General features: G+C 58.2%; 1 protein-coding gene across 1 annotated transcript; it reads left to right on the top strand.

The window, feature by feature from the left end:
• The first annotated feature begins 2,662 nt into the window (after positions 1–2,662).
• On the top strand, positions 2,663–17,566 carry PRDM12 (PR/SET domain 12). The gene is made up of 5 exons (XM_045082602.1): positions 2,663–2,975; positions 4,849–5,039; positions 6,484–6,639; positions 14,480–14,591; positions 15,912–17,566. Exons 1-5 carry the CDS (start codon positions 2,753–2,755, stop codon positions 16,328–16,330), a joined length of 1,101 nt encoding a protein of 366 aa, XP_044938537.1. The 5' UTR covers positions 2,663–2,752; the 3' UTR covers positions 16,331–17,566.
• Positions 17,567–19,042: the final 1,476 nt, after the last annotated feature.

Consider the following 19,042-nt stretch of genomic DNA (forward strand, 5'->3'; position numbering starts at 1 on the left):
CGCTGCTTAGGAGTTCGGTCCGGGTGGGGGGAAAGGAGTAGGGCTCCCTAGTCGCCATTGGAACCCTCGGTCCTTCACCTTCTGACCCCGAGCTGGGGTGCAGGTCCCAAAAGCTGTGCCCATGGTTGGAAGTATGCACAGACCTGAGGGCTTTTCTCTGGGGTGTGGCCCCCGCAATTGACAAAATCCTCCCGGCTTTCAGAGTAAAGTGACCTGACCCCAAATGGGACAAGGTGGGAAGCAATCTCAGTTCATAAAGCCCCACCTAAACTGTTGCGCAGACGGGGACACCGCGGCCCAGAAAGAAGAGCGGCCCCAGGGACGCTCAGCAGTCCTCCTCCTCCTTTGATCTCCCAGAGGCGGCCAGGACGGCTGCCAGCCCTGAGAACTGAGCTCCAAGCTCTGGGCGGTGCACCCCATGGAGTCTCCTTTGCCCTGGTGCATTTTCCCTTCCACCAAGTCTTTGTAGAAACCAAGGTCCAGGCATGGGTGAGGCACCCAGACTCGGACTTCCTCGGCCCCCCTCTGGCAGAGCCCTCCGCTCAAACCTGAGCCCGTGGTGAACTCGCTGGTGGCATCTGGAAGGGATCAGAGGTTCCGGGACCCTAACCCGCAAGCTGCACAGGCTCCTCTGCAGGGCTGCCCTCTGCTGGCGCCAAGCCCGACGGTCATGCCTTGTGCCCAGAGCAGCCTCCTCTGGGCATCACCTCCAGGCACACCAGGGCTCTGTGTCTGAAGGCCGGCGATTGCCGCCTTCCTTACTTTATGTCCGGATGCGGACACTGGCACAGCAGAGACCACTGGCTGGCACTGGGCCCGCAAGGCTGGGGGTCCGTAGTGGCCAGGTGTGAGGATGGCTTAGCAAAAGCCAAGACAGCCCCCCCCCCACACCGCCCCGCAGAAGGAGTTCTTTGCCAAGGGGTGTGAGAACAGTGACTCCTTATGGGAAGGCCAGGCCCCTGTCCATCTGCCCAAGGCCCCATGCTGCGGAGAAAGCGTAGAGAGTCTGATTCCTCCAGCTAACCCGTAAGCCCAACCCCTGCCCCGAGGGTCCAGAAAACTGGGCTCTGCTAGCCGAATCTGACATTGCAGGGAGGGTGAGGTGTCTCCACGATGCCCCTCCAGGGTCTAGGGCTGGAGTCGGCGGCTTGAGGCTAACCCAAGAAGTCAGCAAAGGCTTCAGGAAGCGTTGGTCTTCCCTCCTAGGCGCCGGGCTCAGCAGCTCCTTGTCACGGGAAAGAGATGGAGAAACACGGCGCTGGCGCCCTGGGTGCCTTGGAACCTGTGTGCAGAAAGCATCCTGGTGGAATGGGGGAGGGGGCAGTTGGGAGGAAGGGAGAGAAGGGGGAGGCCAGAAGAGAAAGAAGGAGAACTAGGAGGCAAGAAAGAAGGACTGCAGAATGCAGAGGTCTCCCTGAGGTCGCAGCTGAGCGAAGGCGCTGGGAGGCTGGAGCTTCAAGGCCCGTGGGCACCGCCTGCAGTTTCGGAGATCCTTGGCTTTGGAGCAAGGCTGCTCCCACTCAGAACTGGCCGGGGACCCTTTTCCACCCCCCTCCCATATCCATCAGAAAAACCTATTCTGGGCAACCCACGGCCTGTGCGGATTTCGGTCCCTAGCCCGCCAGAGTCGGAGCCCGTTGCCCACGACACCGCCTAGGGCAGGGCTCAGCCCCAACCCGCGCTACAGCCCCTCCCTGCAGCCCTTGCCGCGGGGGAAGAGTTTCACACGGGGCTGCCAGCTGTGAACCCCGCAGTTTAGCGGCCCGGTTGTAGCGAAGCAGCCGACTCTGGCAAGCGCCGTCTGCATCAGGAGAGCAGCGCAGCCCGCGTTCTGGAGCTCTGCTAGGCGCTCCGGAGAACCCGGCTGGCCAGGAGGGCCAGGGAGCCTCGGGGAGGTGAATGCCGCCAGCCGGGATGAGGAGTGCAGATCCGCCCTGGGCTGGTGGGTGAGCTCCGGGCCGGCAGGGCCCAAGGCCAGGCGTCCCTCCTGCCCAGTCGGGTCCCTGGAGTCCGAGCGAGCCTCCCCACGCCCCCTCCCCTGCTCCGTCCCCTCCTCTCCTCGCCGGGGGCTGAGCCTCCCTCCCAGCCCGGCGCTTCCCACGGGGAGAGGAGGAGGAAGGGGGGGGGGGCGGAGAGGAAGGGCCAGGGAGGGGCGGGAGGAGCGAAAAGGGACAATTCCAAGCGGCCCGCGCGCCCCCGCCCCTTGAGCTCTGGCGACGAGGGCTCCTCGAGCCCGGCCGGGTACAACAAGTCTGTCCGACGTCAGGGGGTCATTAATAACCAATTAGGAGGGTCACTGCGGCTCCTATAAAGGCGCTGAGCTTTTGCCAAGGCGAAGACCGTCCGGGCCGGGTGTGCGAGAGGCGAGCGCGCGTCCCAGAACCCCTCGCCGCCGCTTCTCTGCAGCCGCCCGCCTCCCACCCGCCCTGCACCCCCCGCACCCGCCTCCGCCTCCACCCCTGTGTCTCCAGCCCTCCGCGCCGCCTCTGCCACCTCTGCTGATTTCTCCATCTCTCTCTCCCTCTCCGCCTGGCTCCCCCTGGTTCACTTTCTTCCCAGCCCGCCTCGCCTCCCGCTCCCTCCTGCGGCCTCCCCCCCACCCCCCCGCTCCTCGTCCTCGTCCTCCCCCTGCTCCTCTTCCTCCTCCTCCGTCACAGCCCTCCTCTCTCGCTCCTGCGCTCCCCTCTCGCCCGCCGCATCCCCGTGTCCGCCCGGCCGTCCGTCCCCGGCGCCGGCGAGCCCCGGATCGCCCATGATGGGCTCCGTGCTCCCGGCTGAGGCCCTGGTGCTCAAGACCGGGCTGAAGGCGCCGGGGCTGGCACTGGCCGAGGTCATCACCTCCGACATCCTGCACAGTTTCCTGTACGGCCGCTGGCGCAACGTGCTGGGCGAGCAGCTCTTCGAGGACAAGAGCCACCACGCCAGCCCCAAGACAGCCTTCACCGCCGAGGTCCTGGCGCAGTCCTTCTCCGGCGGTGAGTCGCGCCGTCGAGGCCGGTCGCCCCCCTCCTCCCCCAACCTCCAGGAGGCGCCGGGTTCCCGTCCTGGCGACGCACGGGGCACGGCAGGGACACGGGGCGTCGCGGCTGTTCGGTGGGCCTCAGTTTCCCGGGAGCCGAACCGGGGCGCGAGCAGCCAAAGCCCGGGCGGGGCGGGAAGCCGCTCTGCGCCCCCGGCGGCTCAGAGAAGGGATCGCCGCGTCCAGGCTGCCCCGGCCCTGCGGCCCCCGGCGCCCCCCGGCCCGCCCCTCACCCCTTTGAGCCGGCGGGTTCCCGGCATTTAAAGCCTTACTAGGCGTGTAATAGCAGTTGACTCAAAAAGAAGGGGTTTAAAATTCATTTAGTTAACTTGGGCTTGACCCGAGAAAGTTCCCACTTCAACCGAGAACTTTAAAAGGCAGGGGGGCTGGGGAGGGGGCGGAGGGCGGGCGGGCCGGCAGAGAAAGCCGCGGAGGGAGCGAGGGAGAGAAAGAGAGAGCCAGAAAAGTTTCTTTTCTTTAAGATGTCTCAAGTTCTTATTCCTCATTCATCAACCTGCAAACAATATCTTTGCCCGGCGCTGGCATCTCTGCGCGTCGCCCTCTCTTCCCCCGTGACGATTTCTGTTCCTCTCTTAATTCACCGTGCAGACTAATTCCACTTCCATTCACGCTATGTCAACCATCTAATCCCCCCTTTTTGTAAGGGGAATTCCTCGGCCCCTTTTAAACAAGTCCTCTCCGCATTGAGCTACAATTTACTGCTACAGCATTCTTCCAGGGCTAATGAATTTAGAATTAGCAATTTCTTTCGAATGGAGCCGAATGAATGCTATCACTTTAACAGCGTGACAAATTGCCGGCCGCGCCGCAATGGACACCGTTTAACCCCCCCGCTTTCAGCCGGCCCGCTCGCCGGCGATTTTCCCAGGTAGCTTAGAGGGGAACCTTGTAAGACACGGAGGCCGTCCCTGTGCGCCTCGCCGCCCCCACTCCGGCTGCCAGGCCCGGCAGGGGCAGGGGGTGGGGAGGGGGCTGGGGGCCGCCGGGCTCTTTCCCGCCCAGAGGGCGACTCAGGGCTGGCGGGGGTCCGGCGCCACCCTTTAGGGCACCTGGGATCCTGGGCGGCGAGGAGGACCGAGGTGGGCCCGGGGTCATCCAGAGAGCGCCCCGAGGCAGCCCGCCGAAGCCGGTGTTCCTTTTGAGCTTCCGCGCCCCCCCCACCACCCCCCGCCCGCAGCCTGAGGTCTCTTCCCAGCGCAGTCGCCAGCCGGCCCCACGCGCAGGGCCTCCCGCACCCCAGAAAAGAGAGCTCCTGGCAGCATCCGGGGCCCTTCGACAGCGCCCCGTGTTCTGAGCAGGGAGGCGCAGTGAGCGCGGATTGTCCCGCGGAAGGGCGATCCCAGGCTGGACGATCACCGCCTCCTGGAAGCTGGCCTCCGTTTACCCATTTGTAAAGCCGCCGCCCGCTGCGGTGGGCACAGTCGTTCTTAAATCTTACAGGGTGGGGGTCAGGGAGGTTGTGGATGCTTTGAGAATTAGTGGAGAGCCCAAATAAGTAAATAAATAAATAAAAACAATAAAAGCTCCTAGAAATGAGCCCCAAAGCACCTCTTGCTTCGGAGGGCACAGACGTTCCCGGGTTGCAAACGGAGGCGACTCTTGCGCTGAGCACCCCCCAACCCCGCCGTCGCCTCCCCCTTCCACCGCACACAAACACACACCCCAGTGACTTCTCCCGAGTCACTCCAGGGCGGGCCTGAGGTGGGTCTGGCCGGATGGGACCGCCCTGAGTCTCTGGCGGGTAGGGCCGACCATCCCCTGCCTCAGGCTCTTACCCGGTCCCCCTGCCCCCCCGGTGGCGGTCACAGAGGTGCAGAAGCTGTCCAGCCTGGTGCTGCCGGCGGAGGTGATCATCGCGCAGAGTTCCATTCCCGGCGAGGGCCTCGGCATCTTCTCCAAGACGTGGATCAAGGCGGGCACGGAGATGGGCCCCTTCACCGGCCGCATCATCGCCCCGGAGCACGTGGACATCTGCAAGAACAACAACCTGATGTGGGAGGTAGGTATCCGCCACTCTGTCCCTGTCGCCCCTGCTGGGATCTTGGGGTGCTTGGTTGCCTGTGCTGCCTGACTCGGGATTGTGGATCCTGCCGCCCTGTGCCTGGAGCTACATCCCCAACCCAGCTAAGACAGCTAAGGCCTTTGTTTGGAAATTCTGATCCTCTTTCCTCTGGCCAACCCTTGGGACTGTTGTTGGCCCTACTTCAGAGGAGGGCGCTGAGGCCCCAGGAAGCCATGGCTTGCCTACAGTGCAGTTGCGGACAGCACAGAAACCAAAGAGACCTCCCAGGACCTGCATTCTTTTCCTCCCAGGACCTGCATTCTTTTCCTCCGGAGGAAGTTGCAAGGAAAGCCCCCTCTGAGCTGGGGGTGAGGGTGGCCAGCATGGAGAATGGAGGGGCCCCTGCTTCCTAGGAATGGGCTTCTCAGCCCAGGCAGAATAGTGACAACTGGAAATCATCGGGGGACAAATTGGTGTTGAGTCAACTTTCTGAGTCAGTGACCCGCATGCCACCAAATGATCTCAGCACCTGTGAATTATTATTCCCATTCTCCAGAGGGAAACTGAAGCTCAGAGAAGCTTCCACCCCGGCTTCTGACCCTCCTCTCCTTCGACAGTGCCAGATGTCAGGATGGCCATCCTTAGGACACCCTGAGGACAAAGCCATTCCCAAAGCATTTCCTCCCCCCTGGGGCTCTCACCACTCAGGGGCCAGGCTGGCAGGCGCACCCTCTCCCTAATCTCATTTCCCTTCCCTCCATGGGTATCCCCCAAGCCCCCACCTGACAGTCCCTGGAGAGAAGCCCAGTGTCACAAATCTTGCCCCTGGTCACAGCTCAGGAGGAAGAGAATACCGCAATGGTCCAGACACCTGTCCTGACCTCACCTCCTCCCTCCCTGGAGACCTGGGCCAGTAGTTTTCGTCTCCATTTGTTGCTAGGTTAGGAAGTTGGGTTCTAGTCTGATCTCTGAGTACTCTTGGTAGCTCCCACAAGGGGGCTTGGGCCAGACCAGGGTGCCACAGTGAGCCAGCCTTCCCTCTCCAGGCTCCTGGGTCCCCCTCTGATTCCTGGTCTGTGCTTGCTGCTGCTTTGGGGAGCACATCTGCATCCCCAGGGAATTAGCTGGATGGCACTTTGTCAAATCAGTGATCCCTTGGAGACCCTTTCCTTCCGGAGATGGGCAGAACGTGGCTGCGGGAGCCCTTGGGGCCCTGGAGACTGACACCCTGTTGGTCACTTCTAGCTGCCTGGCCTCCAGCTTTGAGCCCAGAGCCAACCTCCCCCCACCTTCTCAGCAGGAAAGCTGAGACGATTATAGAGCCCTTCCTGGGGCTGTTGTGGGGATAGAGGGAGCATAGGCTGATATGCCAGCAGCACGGGCCTGGTCCGGACACAGGTGGCTCAGCCTGCCTCACTGTCCCTAATTTACCTGCGCACAGGTGTTCAATGAGGACGGCACAGTGCGCTACTTCATTGATGCCAGCCAGGAGGACCACCGGAGTTGGATGACCTACATCAAGTGTGCGCGGAACGAACAGGAGCAGAACCTGGAGGTCGTCCAGATCGGCACCAGTATCTTCTACAAGGCTATCGAGGTGAGTGCATGCGCTGCTGTGTACGAAGCCAGGGGGCAGCTGGGAGAAGGGGTGCAGGCAGCCGTGTCCGGGTTCTGATGGGAGGGGGGGAATGGAGGAGCACCGATGCCGGCCCCCGCTGGCCCTGCCCAGGCATCATGGTCTCTGGGAGCAGGAACATCCTGGCAGGTTTTCTGCACTGCAAGTCAGCAAGTATGGAACTTTTGACTTTAGGCCATTGTGGATGTCATGAGTCCCTCTACTCTGAGGTCCCCAGATAGCTGCTTAGGGTGTCCTGAGGTTCAGAAGCCAAGAGATACAGAGAGCAAGACATGGGGAAAGCATTTGAAGGCGAGAGAGGTCATCGTGTCCGCAGCATTTTCGCTGCATGCTGTTCCTTGTTCTGCACGCATGGGACGTTGAAGCGGATCACGACTCCCAAGTCTCGGCTGTGACACGTAGATCACGCGCTGTGTGAGGTGTCTCCTAGATTCTGTGGATGCCTTATCCCTTATAATCTTTGTGTATTTAATCCACGAGGGAGGGTTCTGCGATGATCCACAGTTTGCCGACAAGGAGGCTGGGGTTCACTTGGTGGCAGGGGGACTCGGGAGCTCTTACCAGGCATTGGGGGAGATGTTGGTGCTAATGCCTGTGCTGGATCGAACTGCTTCGAGGCGAGGGAAAGGGAAAGGTAGCTGCAGATAAATATCATATCCCGTGGTTGAGAGTAGCTAAACCATGCACAGGTCATGGGAAGTTTCAGGAGGATGGAAGAGGAGGTGTTCCCAGTAGGGAAACCTTGGACAGAGGCAGGAAAGCTCCTGGGCTACAGAGAGGGGCTGAGGCAAGACAAGTGGTGGTAGCCATGGTGGGCCAGGCTGTCGGCACCCTCCAGACAGGGTCTCTTGGCAGGATGCTCAGCGTCTGGCCCAGAAGCGGGACAAGCTGTCCTTTTTCCCCATGGCAGACTGGGGGTGAGTGCAGTGTGGGGGTGTGGATGGGTTGTTCTCCCCCTCCCCCAGCCCCAACTTGTCTGGACCTCCTGCTTCCACTCCGCTGGTGGAGAACACTAATGGAGAGAGGCAGTGTCCTCCCTTGGGAGTGGGGCTAGCCTTGGTTGAATTTTGGAGAGGTCTGAAGCAAGTCTCCCAGGGACAGAGAATGACTTCCCTCTGGTCCATTTTTCTCCCTGGGACTCAGAGCCTCAAATCTTTCTAAGGCCTGGGGGGCACTGGGGCCTAGCAGCTTCTGGACCTGGGGTCCAGTTGTCCCTCAAAAACCAGGCTCCAGGAAATCTCCCAGGGATGACAACAGAATGGTCTTTGCCTGGGTGCTGGTGTGGCCTGGGAGGGGGGTCCCAGCTGAGGGGTAGACTCTGGGAGCACCAGGAAGTGGAGGGTAAAGAAAGGTGCCCCGTTTCTGGACTGGCATTCAGGGGACGCGGACTAGCTTGGGGCTGTGTGACGGTAGGACCGAAGTGGCCCAGGCACCTAGGACAAAGGTGGCTCCTGTGACCATCTGGCTGGGCCGCCACCCCGTGGGAACAAGGAATCGGCCTCAGGTGTGGCTGAATCTCACTGGAGCACAGAGTAACTCCAGGATCCTCCCCAGCCCCGTCTTCCCAGCCTCAAACACCCATCCTGCCTGCTTCCCTGCCGTCCTGATACAGAGGAGATGGGAGACACACAGTCGTTCCATTCCTCCTAACACAAGTGCACGCACACGTACACAGGGACAGATGCACACGCATGCACATGAGGGATCGTGGGGAATGCTCGTGTGGTTTGGGGCCAAAGGACCCAGGCAACCCTAGAGTCATTTACGTTTTATTGGGATTTAAGTTGATAAAAGAGAATCAGGAAAAAGAAATCGATTCATGCAGGATAACACGAGCGAGATGCCCTGAATTTCCAGTCAATGCTTTGCCCCAGAGGTAAGCAAGCCTGTGAAGCAGGGACTGCTTGAGTGAGGGACAAGGAAACAGAAAATATCACGTTACGGTCATTTCGCTTTTCATCAGCAAAGCTGGACACTTTTCCCGGGGTGGCAGTTTTTCTCAGATCATCGTGTGGCCATGTCAGATTCCACTTACCAGACCAGGGGTGCGTCTGGGCCAGTGTGACCACCCACCGTGCGCTGGGCAGAGACCAGGGCTCGCTGGCCCTTCTAGGCTCCAGCAGAAGAAATTGCTCTTCCTCCAGGCCACTCCCTAAAGTCTCCAGGATACATGGGCTGTTTGTTTTGTGTGCTCGTGCGAGTTATTCGAGGAGATGGGCCTTGGCTACGACCCGTTTTCTTAGTCTTTCTGTCACTTAGAACTGCCATTTATCTACCCCTACAAGTCTCCCGTGACTCACCCCCACAATGGGAAGGCCCATCTTTATTTGGTAAGCAGGATGCACTGTCGCTGCTCTCCAATTTTCCACCGATACAAAATAGTAGCCCTCCAAATGCAGACAGGGTTGGAAGGCCAGCCAGTCAGTGGAGAACCCCCAGGCGGGACTGGCATCTGGCCGGATCTACGGCACGCCATTCCTGGGGCATTTTCCCCATAGATTCAACCACAGAAGAAGTTACTATAGTGTGAGGTAGGCCTTTGTAGAAAGGCCAAAAATGGCCTCTCTACAAAGCACCCAGCGCATAGCAAGTGATCATTTGGTGTCGAATGAGTAAGTCTTTCTGCAGGTGATGGGGACTGGGTCGAAAGGGGGTGGGACACACAGACCCCTGTTCTCCCAAAGAAACAAAACCAGCTACCCCAGGAAGCAAGACCCTTTGATGCCAAAACTCCGTGCAAGGAAAGGATTTAGTAATTAAGTTATGAGAGCTTTGGACTCTGGAGCTGGGAAGATAATTCCCAGTCTTTCCCCTCCCGGTGTCTTGGCAGCTTACTGTGCCCGAAGCTTTCCTTTTCCTTTCAAACACCCAAACATTTTATATGGCAGCTCCCTGAGGACCATGTCTGCTTTTCCTGGCACCATTTTCCTTTTGACGTTGCTCGGGGGCAGACGCAGTTGGGGTACCCTGATTATTAATAATAAGCATCATTGATAATACACAGAGCATTTATCCCCTGCTGGTATCATGCTAAAGTCTTAGCAAATTTTTAAGACTCGAGTCCTCTCCGCTCTGTGAAGATACTATTACTCTCCCCATTTTAATGATGGCAAAACTGAGGTTCAAGGAGATCACAGGGCATTAGTGAGCTGTGATTTGAATCCAGGCTTGTCGGACCCCGGAGCAGAGCTCTTGGTCACCAAGCCGTGGGGCCTCCCCGATCAATACGTATTTGCTGGAACTCTATTAATTGGTGTGTCAGGACATCTGTGGTACAATGGAAATTGATATTCGTCCAGATGACACAGAGATCCTTCTGGACTAGGGTTTCTGCACCGCCCGCGGGGGAAGGGAGGTTGTCCAAGACTCCTGGGAGTGTGTTCAATAGTGTGACATACATTTAGATCAAGAAAACAAACCCAAACCAGATCGGTTTCCATTTATAATAAAAATTCAGAAAGGGGGCAGGACAGAATGGCTGGGCTGGTGGGGAAGGTTCAGAAGCGCGACCTGAGAGATTACATGATTTGTCCAGGGAAGACTCAGGCCCCGATACTCACCCAGAATCTCAGGGATGTGGATTTTATGATACGGGATTCCGTTTCCTGGGGGAATTATTTGGTTTACTGTGTGTCCTGCATCAGTCCCTGCTGTCTCGAAGAGGACACCTTTGTGATTCTGGTTCTCCGGGCCTCAAAGGACAGTCCCGGCAGGGTCCTGTCAGTTACAGCTGGCGCCGAAGAAACAGTAGCATCGAGGAGGGACCGGGAAGCCTGGGAGGGGGACAGTAGCTGTTCTTTGCGCTTAGTCGCTCAGCTGCCGGGACCCTGGGAACCTGCAGACAATAGTGCCAGGATCTCCCAGAGAGTCTGCTGGTCCTGAGGGTCCTCCTGGTTATCCCATGGGGGGTACCAACGAGCAAGTAGGGACTGGGCGCCCAGGGCAGGGGCTGTCGCTGAGCTCAAAGGGGCTCAGAGCTCTGAAGGGCCAACAGACTCCACCTCCGGCCTTCCCCAGTGCTGGTGGCTTCTCGATATTTGTGCCATTCTCAATTCCAGTAGATTCCTCTTAATAGATTTTTTTTTTAAGTGGAGCCAGCGCAGGGCGTGAACTCACCCTACCCTGAGATCAAGACCAGAGCTGAAATCAAGAGACGGATGCTTAACCGACTGAGCCACCCAGGCGCCCCGGATTTGCTTTCTTTAACATAGAGATAGTATAAAAAGTACTGTGTGCTCATTATTTTTTAAAAAATCAGATATCTCATATGAAAAAGTAGAAGCCACTCTGCCTGTCGTGCTGCTCCCCACCAACCTTAAATCAGCATTTCTGAATAGACTCAAAATGACAAACCCTTCTGGGGAAAGAAGCTCAGAAAACTGGCCACCGTGGCTGGGCGTCCAGGGTGGGAGAGAGAGTTCCTTTTCGCCTCCCCCGACCCCTCACCTGTTTACATGGGTTTGTCAATGTGTCTGCGTCGTTGCTCTGATTTCTGAAATGAACTCGGAAGATTAATTTTAGTCCATGCAAAAAATGTGTTAGTAAGTAAATGCTGCACTCAATGTTAAAAGTCAGTATCGAAGCGCTCATTTAGAAAATCATATTCCAAACAATGATTTTAAATAATATTCGGAATTTGTGCAAACCCAGAGTTCTTGGCTTCTCACACATCACCACTGTTTTTTTTTTTTTTTTAAGATTTTATTTATTTATTTATATGACAGAGAGAGACAGAGCTAGAGAGGGACCACAAGCAGGGGGAGCGGGAGAGGCAGAAGCAGGCTTCCTGCTGAACAGGGAGCCCGTTGCGGGGCTCGATTCCAGGACCCTGAGATCATGACCTGAGCCGAAGGCAGAGGCTGTTGTTGTGGTATTTATTTTATATATTTTTTTAATTTTAAAAAAGATTTTATTTATTTATTTGAGAGAGAGAGAGCATGCGTGGGAGTGGGAGGGTGGGGAGAGGCAGAGGGAGAAGCCGATTCCCCGCTGAGCACGGAGCCCCACACGGGGCTTGATCCCGGAGCCCCTGAGATCATGACCTGAGCCAAAGTCAGTCTGTAAAGCATCTGACTTGGGATGGCCAAGTGGGTTGGGGAGCCACCCGGGTGCCCCTAATTTACATTTAATAACAATTGTTATTGTCCATTACAATAAGAAGGCTGGTGTTGATGTGGATATTTGATTCCTGGGCTGAGAGTCTGGAGGTGCACCTCAGGGCCAAATCCGCTGGGGGCTTGCAGAGCCTGCTCTGCACATCTGTGCTCTCCCTGGGGGTGCCCCCCACCCCACGCCACAGCAAAGCAGGAAGCAGTGGCACTGGAGCCTAGCCTGTGATGTTGTTGGTCCCTAACGGCAAAGCCACCGGTCGCCCTGGGTTTTCACTGTGCCGGTGGCCCCAAGCCACACTGCAGGCTCTGTGGGGAGCACTGGGGGACTTTCCTGAGATGCTGGCGAGCTCAGGGACAATTAAAATACGCACTCCTGTGTCCATCCACCCTGCAAAGTTTTCTGCACACGGCTCCGCTGAGCCCTGACCCCGTGAGGCTGAGCAGGGGCACTGTCCCTCTTTTATAGTCCCAGAAACAGAGGCCTAGCACCAGAAGGCAACTTGCACAGCAGGTGAGGAGCCCAGGTGGACCCTGACGTGTGTGACCTCTGCCAGTGCTGTCTCCTCTTCAGACAAGTCTGATGGGGGTGCTGGTTGCTTTCAAAGAACCCTGATTGTGAACATCGAAGCCAGGGGCCAGCACAGTGTCAGAGGTGACTTACAATCAGAGTCTCAGAGTTGGGGGACCTCAGGGATCGCGTTCCCCCAACTCCTCACTTGAGGACACAAGCTTAGAGGGGATGAGTGCTTGCCTAAGGTCACCCAGGGGCCTGGTGGCCCAGGGTCCATCGGCACCCTCCCACAGGGAGCAGTTTCCTTCGCAACAAACTGATCTTAAGTGTTTCCCTTCCTTCCTCCTCTTTTCTGGGGGACTCACGAAACCTCTGTCATCTCCGTCCCCTTTCCAGCAGGGCCTCCAGCTCTGCCCCGCTGACCCCCAGGACAACGGCCATGACTGTGAATGGCCTCGAGGACTTTTGCCATGGTGCCAGATTCTAACCTGTGTGCTCTCTTTGAGGGGCCACCGAATTCTCCTCGGGTTCAGGGACTGTACTTGACTCTTCCACATTTGGACCCTGTACCTCCAAGCCAGTTTGGCACTTTCTGCCTGGCTTCCGGTCACTCACTGACCCCGAGGGCTTGACGTGATGGCCCACAGGCCGTGGGGGCAGGGACACGGTGGCCCCAGGCTGAGCCTCAGGAGGATGGCCGTGACCAGACCCCCTCACATTTTTCTTCCTCCACCCCTCCTCTCGTGCCCCTCTCCTTTCAGCGTCGAGCAGAGCTGGCTGGTGGTCTGAGGGTCTTCCTGCCTCTGACCAGAGGAAAGAAGCTGTGGTACAGAAGGGTGTTGCATGTGGCAGGCCGGAGTCAGATGGAAGGCATGGGCCTTCTCTGTAAGCAGAGAACCCAAAAGAGGGGGTCCCATTCTTGTGTGATTTCAGATACCCCTAGATGGAATTTTTGGCGCTTTAACTCCTTTGAGGCGGCTGAGGACCCAGGAGGAAAGCAAACCAGTTGCTGCCTGGGTGTGGCCAGATTTCCCTGGGAAGCTCCCAGAGTGACCCCCAGGATAGGTGGCAAATTGAGCTCTATGGGGTGCAGGCTTGGGAGGGTGGTGGCTCTTTCAACAGTCTTTTCTTTTTTTAAAGATTTTATTTTTAAGTCTTCTCTACACCCAGTGTGGGGCTTGAACTCACAACCCCGAGATCAAAAGTCGCCCGCTCCACGGACTGAGCCACCCCAGACGCCCCATCTCTCTCATTTGTCTTAGCTGGCTGGGGCCTGAAGGTTCCCCACTTGGGAGGGCTAACTGGCTTTCACCACAGGCCTATGGGCCCCTGGGGACATCCTGGAGTGAGGGATTTATGGTCCGTGCCTCCCCAGGAGCAGGCCTTCCACAGCCTCCCGGGACTGTCACTGCAAACCCCTTCCTCCCAGGGGCCTTCCCATTTCCCTGGTGCAGGTCCTCCCTGGGATTAGCAGAGAACTGTCACCATCTGTCCTGCAGGAATGGATTTTGTTCCAGGCTGTGTGCCTCAGTGTTTCCTGAGGTCGGGGGGGGGGGGTTCCTCCACCCCAGTGGTTCTTTTTTAGCATTTGCCGTGTGCACGGAGTCACACAGAGCTTGTGATCCGGAGAGAGGTACACGGGGCGTGCTGCTGCCTTGTGGGCGTTTTGCGTGAGAGATGTTTCCAGAACATTATCAGACAGGATGTAACTAAGTACCGTGGGGTGCCCTGCAGCCCACGCTCCTTGGGAACATCTGGTTCAGTCCTGCCGACCAGAGGGTTGGCTGACGCTGGTTCCCCTCAGTAAGAAAGGAAACGTTTTCTAGCTTTCCTTCTTCCAGTACCTCACCTTGCTACAAGCCTTGCATTCTGCTGCTGTCACTTTGGAACTCTTATGCGGCTGGGCGGCGGCAGCAGCTTGGCCAGGCCTGAGCTGGGAGGGGGAAGTAGGAAGGGGGCAGGGGCTGAGCATCCCAGGGCCTTCTGTGTTTCAGCAGCTTGCTAGCGATGGCCCGTGTGGCTTTCTTGGAGCCAAGACTGGATCTACGTCTCCATGGCAGGTGCAGGACAGCTGCCCGCCCCCCCCCCCACCCCCCGGCTGCAGGGGCACGTGTGAGACCGTGACTCTCACCCTGGGGCCTGCTGCCTCCCTGATCTTATCTGCCTTTCTTCTCTGTAGATGATCCCGCCTGACCAGGAGCTGCTGGTGTGGTATGGAAACTCACACAACACCTTTCTGGGGATCCCTGGTGTGCCCGGGCTGGAGGAGGAGCAGAAGAAGAACAAGCATGGTAGGTAGCCTCTGTGAGGCCACAATGACAAGGGACCCGTGGAACCCAGAGTGAGAGAGTGAGTGAGTGCGTGCACCTGTTTGTGCACGCTCCTGGTGTCCAGGGACCCGGGTTCAATCTCCAGCAGTATCAAGCCCGTGAGGCTACTGGCTTAAGCAGGCCAACGCCCCCCAGAGCTACCACCACAGTCTGGACACAAATGGCACTGTTTTCTGGACAAAATAAATTATCTGGGGGCAGGTTGGGTGGGCAGGATACCCGAGAGGCAGAAGGAGTAAGGGCCCCGTGGTGGGAGCCTAGATTGAGTTCCCGTCTGCTGTACGATCCTGGGAAGGGCTCTGTGTCTCAGTTTCTCCATCTGTAAAGGCAAGATGTTGGTCCCAAACTGAGATGATCTTTAAATCCCCTTCCAGCTCTGACAATGTACATTTCCCTCTGTCCCTGGTGCAGGGCCTGGTGGAGGCGCTTGGTATTAATCTGTTGAATGAAGTGGGGTACAGTGTTCCTGTGTGTGTGTTGTGGGGGACACTGGTCATCACGATAGATACCGTTTGCCCAAGACCTATTTCATACCAAGTATTGAGCTGAACCTTTTACAGGTATCACCCCACTTGGGTCCTCATAAAACCGTTGTGAAATCTGGTTAGAGGGAGAACCCGAGGCTCATGAACTACTATTTATGAGCTAATGTTTTACGAACAGTAATTTCTCTGATGCTCACAGCGGGCTTATGGGGGGATGTTACCATTACCATTACCTCCATCTCAGCAATGAGAAAGGTGAGGCGCAGTTCCTGGTACATAGTAGGCACTCAGTACATATTTGCGGGATGAATAAATGAAAGGGTTTATTTTGAGGGGGGGGCCTTCTATGGAAGCCTGCCATTTAGATGGCTACTTTGAGTGAGGCTCCTCCCGTATACAGGCTAAGGGAGGTCAAATGCAGGTTTTTATGATCATCTCGGGAAGTTGTGCATAGCCCCGCGAGGTCGTAGTCGGTACCCATTTTACAGATGAGGACGTTGAGGTTCGGGGGCGAAGTCACTCAGCCCCCGAGGTCACACAGCACGGTCTGGAGTCCAACTCCTCTTGGACCTCAAGTTCCTCCCATCCCTCCGGCAGCGCCGCCAAGCAGCCTGCTCAGACCCGCGCCCTCACCCCCCGTGGATCCCGGGCGGGCGGGGCGGGACCGGCCGGGCGCCGGGAGGAGCGCGCGCCTGGGGGTGGGGCGCGGGAGCCGGGGGCGGGGCGGCGCGGGGTCGTAACGAGGCTGCTCTCTCCCCCCCCCCCCCCCCGCCCCGCGCCCTGCCCGCGCGGCCAGAGGACTTCCACCCGGCGGACTCGGCGGCGGGCACCGCGGGCCGCATGCGCTGCGTCATCTGCCACCGCGGCTTCAACTCGCGCAGCAACCTGCGCTCGCACATGCGCATCCACACGCTGGACAAGCCCTTCGTGTGCCGCTTCTGCAACCGCCGCTTCAGCCAGTCGTCCACGCTGCGCAACCACGTGCGCCTGCACACGGGCGAGCGCCCCTACAAGTGCCAGGTGTGCCAGAGCGCCTACTCGCAGCTGGCCGGCCTGCGCGCCCACCAGAAGAGCGCGCGCCACCGGCCGCCCAGCGCCGCGCTGCAGCCGCACTCGCCCGCCCTGCCCGCGCCGCACGCGCACGCGCCCGCGCTCGCCGCCGCCGCCGCCGCCGCCGCCGCGGCCGCGCACCACCTGCCGGCCATGGTGCTGTGAGCGCCGCGCACGCGCGCCCCGCCTCCTCGCGCACGCGCGCCCCGCCTCCCGCCTCCAGCTCGCGGGGCGCGGGCCGGGGCTGTGCTCTCCTCGCTTGACACCCCCACCCCGGCCGCAGAGGGCCCGGCGCCGGGCGCTGTAGGTGCGTCCCAACAAGTGAGCCCCTAGGCACACAGTCTGCGCTCCGTCTCGCAGGTGAGGACACGGAGGGGCAGGGTCCCTTTTGCGGGCCACGCGGCTGGGGCGGCTGCTCGGCCGTCTCCTCCTCGAGGGTCCCCACGCCCGGCGTCGGGGGCGCTCTGGCACCCCTGTCCAGCCGGCTTCCCGGGCTGGCATCCCTCGGGGGTGGTAGGGCCTCAGCGGGGGCGGGGAGCCTGGGGGCGGGAGGCGGGCGGCGGGCCGGTGCGCGCACGGCCCCTCCGGCTGCCTCTTGGGACTGGTGCCCCGCGGTGTCGCGAGTCACCGACACGATCTTGAGAGCTGGGGGCTGGCGGGGCTCTGGGGCAGCCAGAAGAGACCCGAGACCTGCTCTTCCCTGGCAGGCGGGCCCTTTTCTCCTTCTGGCCACCTTACCCCCAAAGCCGGCTCCTGGGGAGGGACGAGGCACGAGCAGGGTGCAGTGTCCCGGGCAGGCCGAGCGCTAGTGCAGACGGAAATCCACTGGGGTACCCGGGGAAGGCCCTCTTGCCTCAGTTTCCCCCTTCCCCATCCGTAAAAAATGAGATAGTTGGAGCCATGTCTCCTCCCCTTCATCTCTGACTTCTTGCTCAGGGAGGAGAAGCATCCCTTCCCCTCCTGGCCACAGTCCTGCCGGAAGAGGGCAAGACCCGCTTCTCGGCGGAGAAAGCACTTCCCAGGCAGTGCGCGATCCTGGTGGTGGGGGCGGTGGGGGGTGTCCGCCCCGCCCACCCACACCCTCCCTTGCCTCCTCCCGAGTCTCCCCAAACTCTGGCCGTGGGCGCCCTCTGGTGTCTCCTGTCCCACCTTGCAGTCATGTACCAGAACTCCCGTAGGGCGTTTTGTAAAATAAAAAAACTATAATAATAAAGAAAAGTATAAAATGTATAGAGTTTTCAAGAAACTGTGTTCTACTTCCAGAAAATGGTCACTTTAACTTTGTAAATATTTATCTAAAATGATATTTACGAAACTGTGATATATATTATTTGATTGTATATGTACAACTGTAAATACATTTGTACCTCTCTTGTATTCTAAAATAAAAATTACTTGGAACATTTAGCACTTAGCCTCCGAAGGGGTCGACACATGTATCTGCATATCTGCATGAAGAGGAAATGTGGAAAGTGCCTAGAAACTGGAGAGGGGATGGGAAGAGTTGTTCCACTGCTTTTGAAAGTCACTCTTGTGCCCTCCCCAAGGAAAATTCTCTGGCACACTTGGGATGTCAGCTCCCAAAGAGATCGCCACAGTTCAAAGCAACCAGAAATCTCCGACGGGGCTGGGTGTAATCTTCGTGCTTCCAGCTGACTCTCAAATATTGGCGTCCCACTTTGTTACTTCCCTAAAATCATTACCTACCTTTTTTTTTTTTTTCTTTTCATGGACAACTTAAGAGTATTCAAGTAGCCCGTGGGGGTGGACCAAGATGGCCACCAAGTGCCCTCCCGATGCCTAGAATTTCCAAATGCTCGGGGTACCCATTTCCAGACCCTCCTTGAGGAAGTCAAAAGACCAGGAAGGCCATCAGTGCAGGGCCAGGCCCTGGCTCTCCTATCCAGGACCTCCTGGCCAGGAGGAGGTGTGTGTTCATACCTGTATTCCAACACCTGCTAGTTGGAGGGTCACCCGTCCAATCCACTGGCATCCCACAGGCACTGTCTGTGCATCCTCAGTTGCCATGTGCCGACGAGTACACACACACATACAGGAAGACACTTGAGCTCACACTTTTATAGGCAGGCCATCCCCATTTGGAGCTTCAGGTACTCCCAAAGACCCCCATACTTTGGGAGGCTGGTCTTGTACCCGGGCAGATGGAAGCACGGGGAGAGATGTACACTTGGTGTGTCCATTTACAAGGCCCATCTGGGGTTTCCTCCCTAGGGTCAACGGGGAAAGTCACCCTTGGTAGTCCTCCTCCCCTTGTCGCCAACCTGGCCTCTCCTTTGAAACCTCACCGCTAGGCTTCTGATGCCTCCAGTGGCCCCGGTATTACCTTCCACCCGCTGTAGGCCCCACAGAGGCCTCTTGTTTCCATAAATAAATCTTGAATCTCCTTTCCACTGTATGCTGACCAGTGGAGTTAAACACCCTCCCCACCCATCTGCCATGCCTCCCAGAGAGTAATGCTGGCTTCCTTCAGCAGTCAGACTTCAGAGAGGGCAGTAAGGCCCTTGACCAAGAATCTCCATGGCTCTCCCTGGGTCATTCCATTCTGAGAAGTCCCTGCTGCGGAGCCCAGGATCCACAGCCCGGGCTCCAGAACCCGCCTGGTGGCAGCAGGCTGTAATTGCAGGCAGTTGGGCTACTGACCTCTGGAAATGTGCTGGCGAGAGAGATCCAAGGATGAGCAGTGTGGAATGGGATCCTGAAGAATTGAACACTGGTGGGAAGCCTGATTCCGAAGGCCTCAGCTCTTACCGTACTTGCATTCCCAGCAGATGCCTCAAGCCCCTCTGCACACCCCTCTCCTCCCCACAAAGGCACGTGAACACCACTGGCAGTTTCTGGCCTTAGGGATTTAAATGC

This window comes from Mustela putorius, unplaced genomic scaffold (genome assembly GCF_011764305.1).
Source record: "Mustela putorius furo isolate JIRA1106 unplaced genomic scaffold, ASM1176430v1.1 tig00000596_pilon_pilon_pilon, whole genome shotgun sequence".
NCBI classification, from domain to species: Eukaryota; Metazoa; Chordata; class Mammalia; order Carnivora; family Mustelidae; genus Mustela; species Mustela putorius.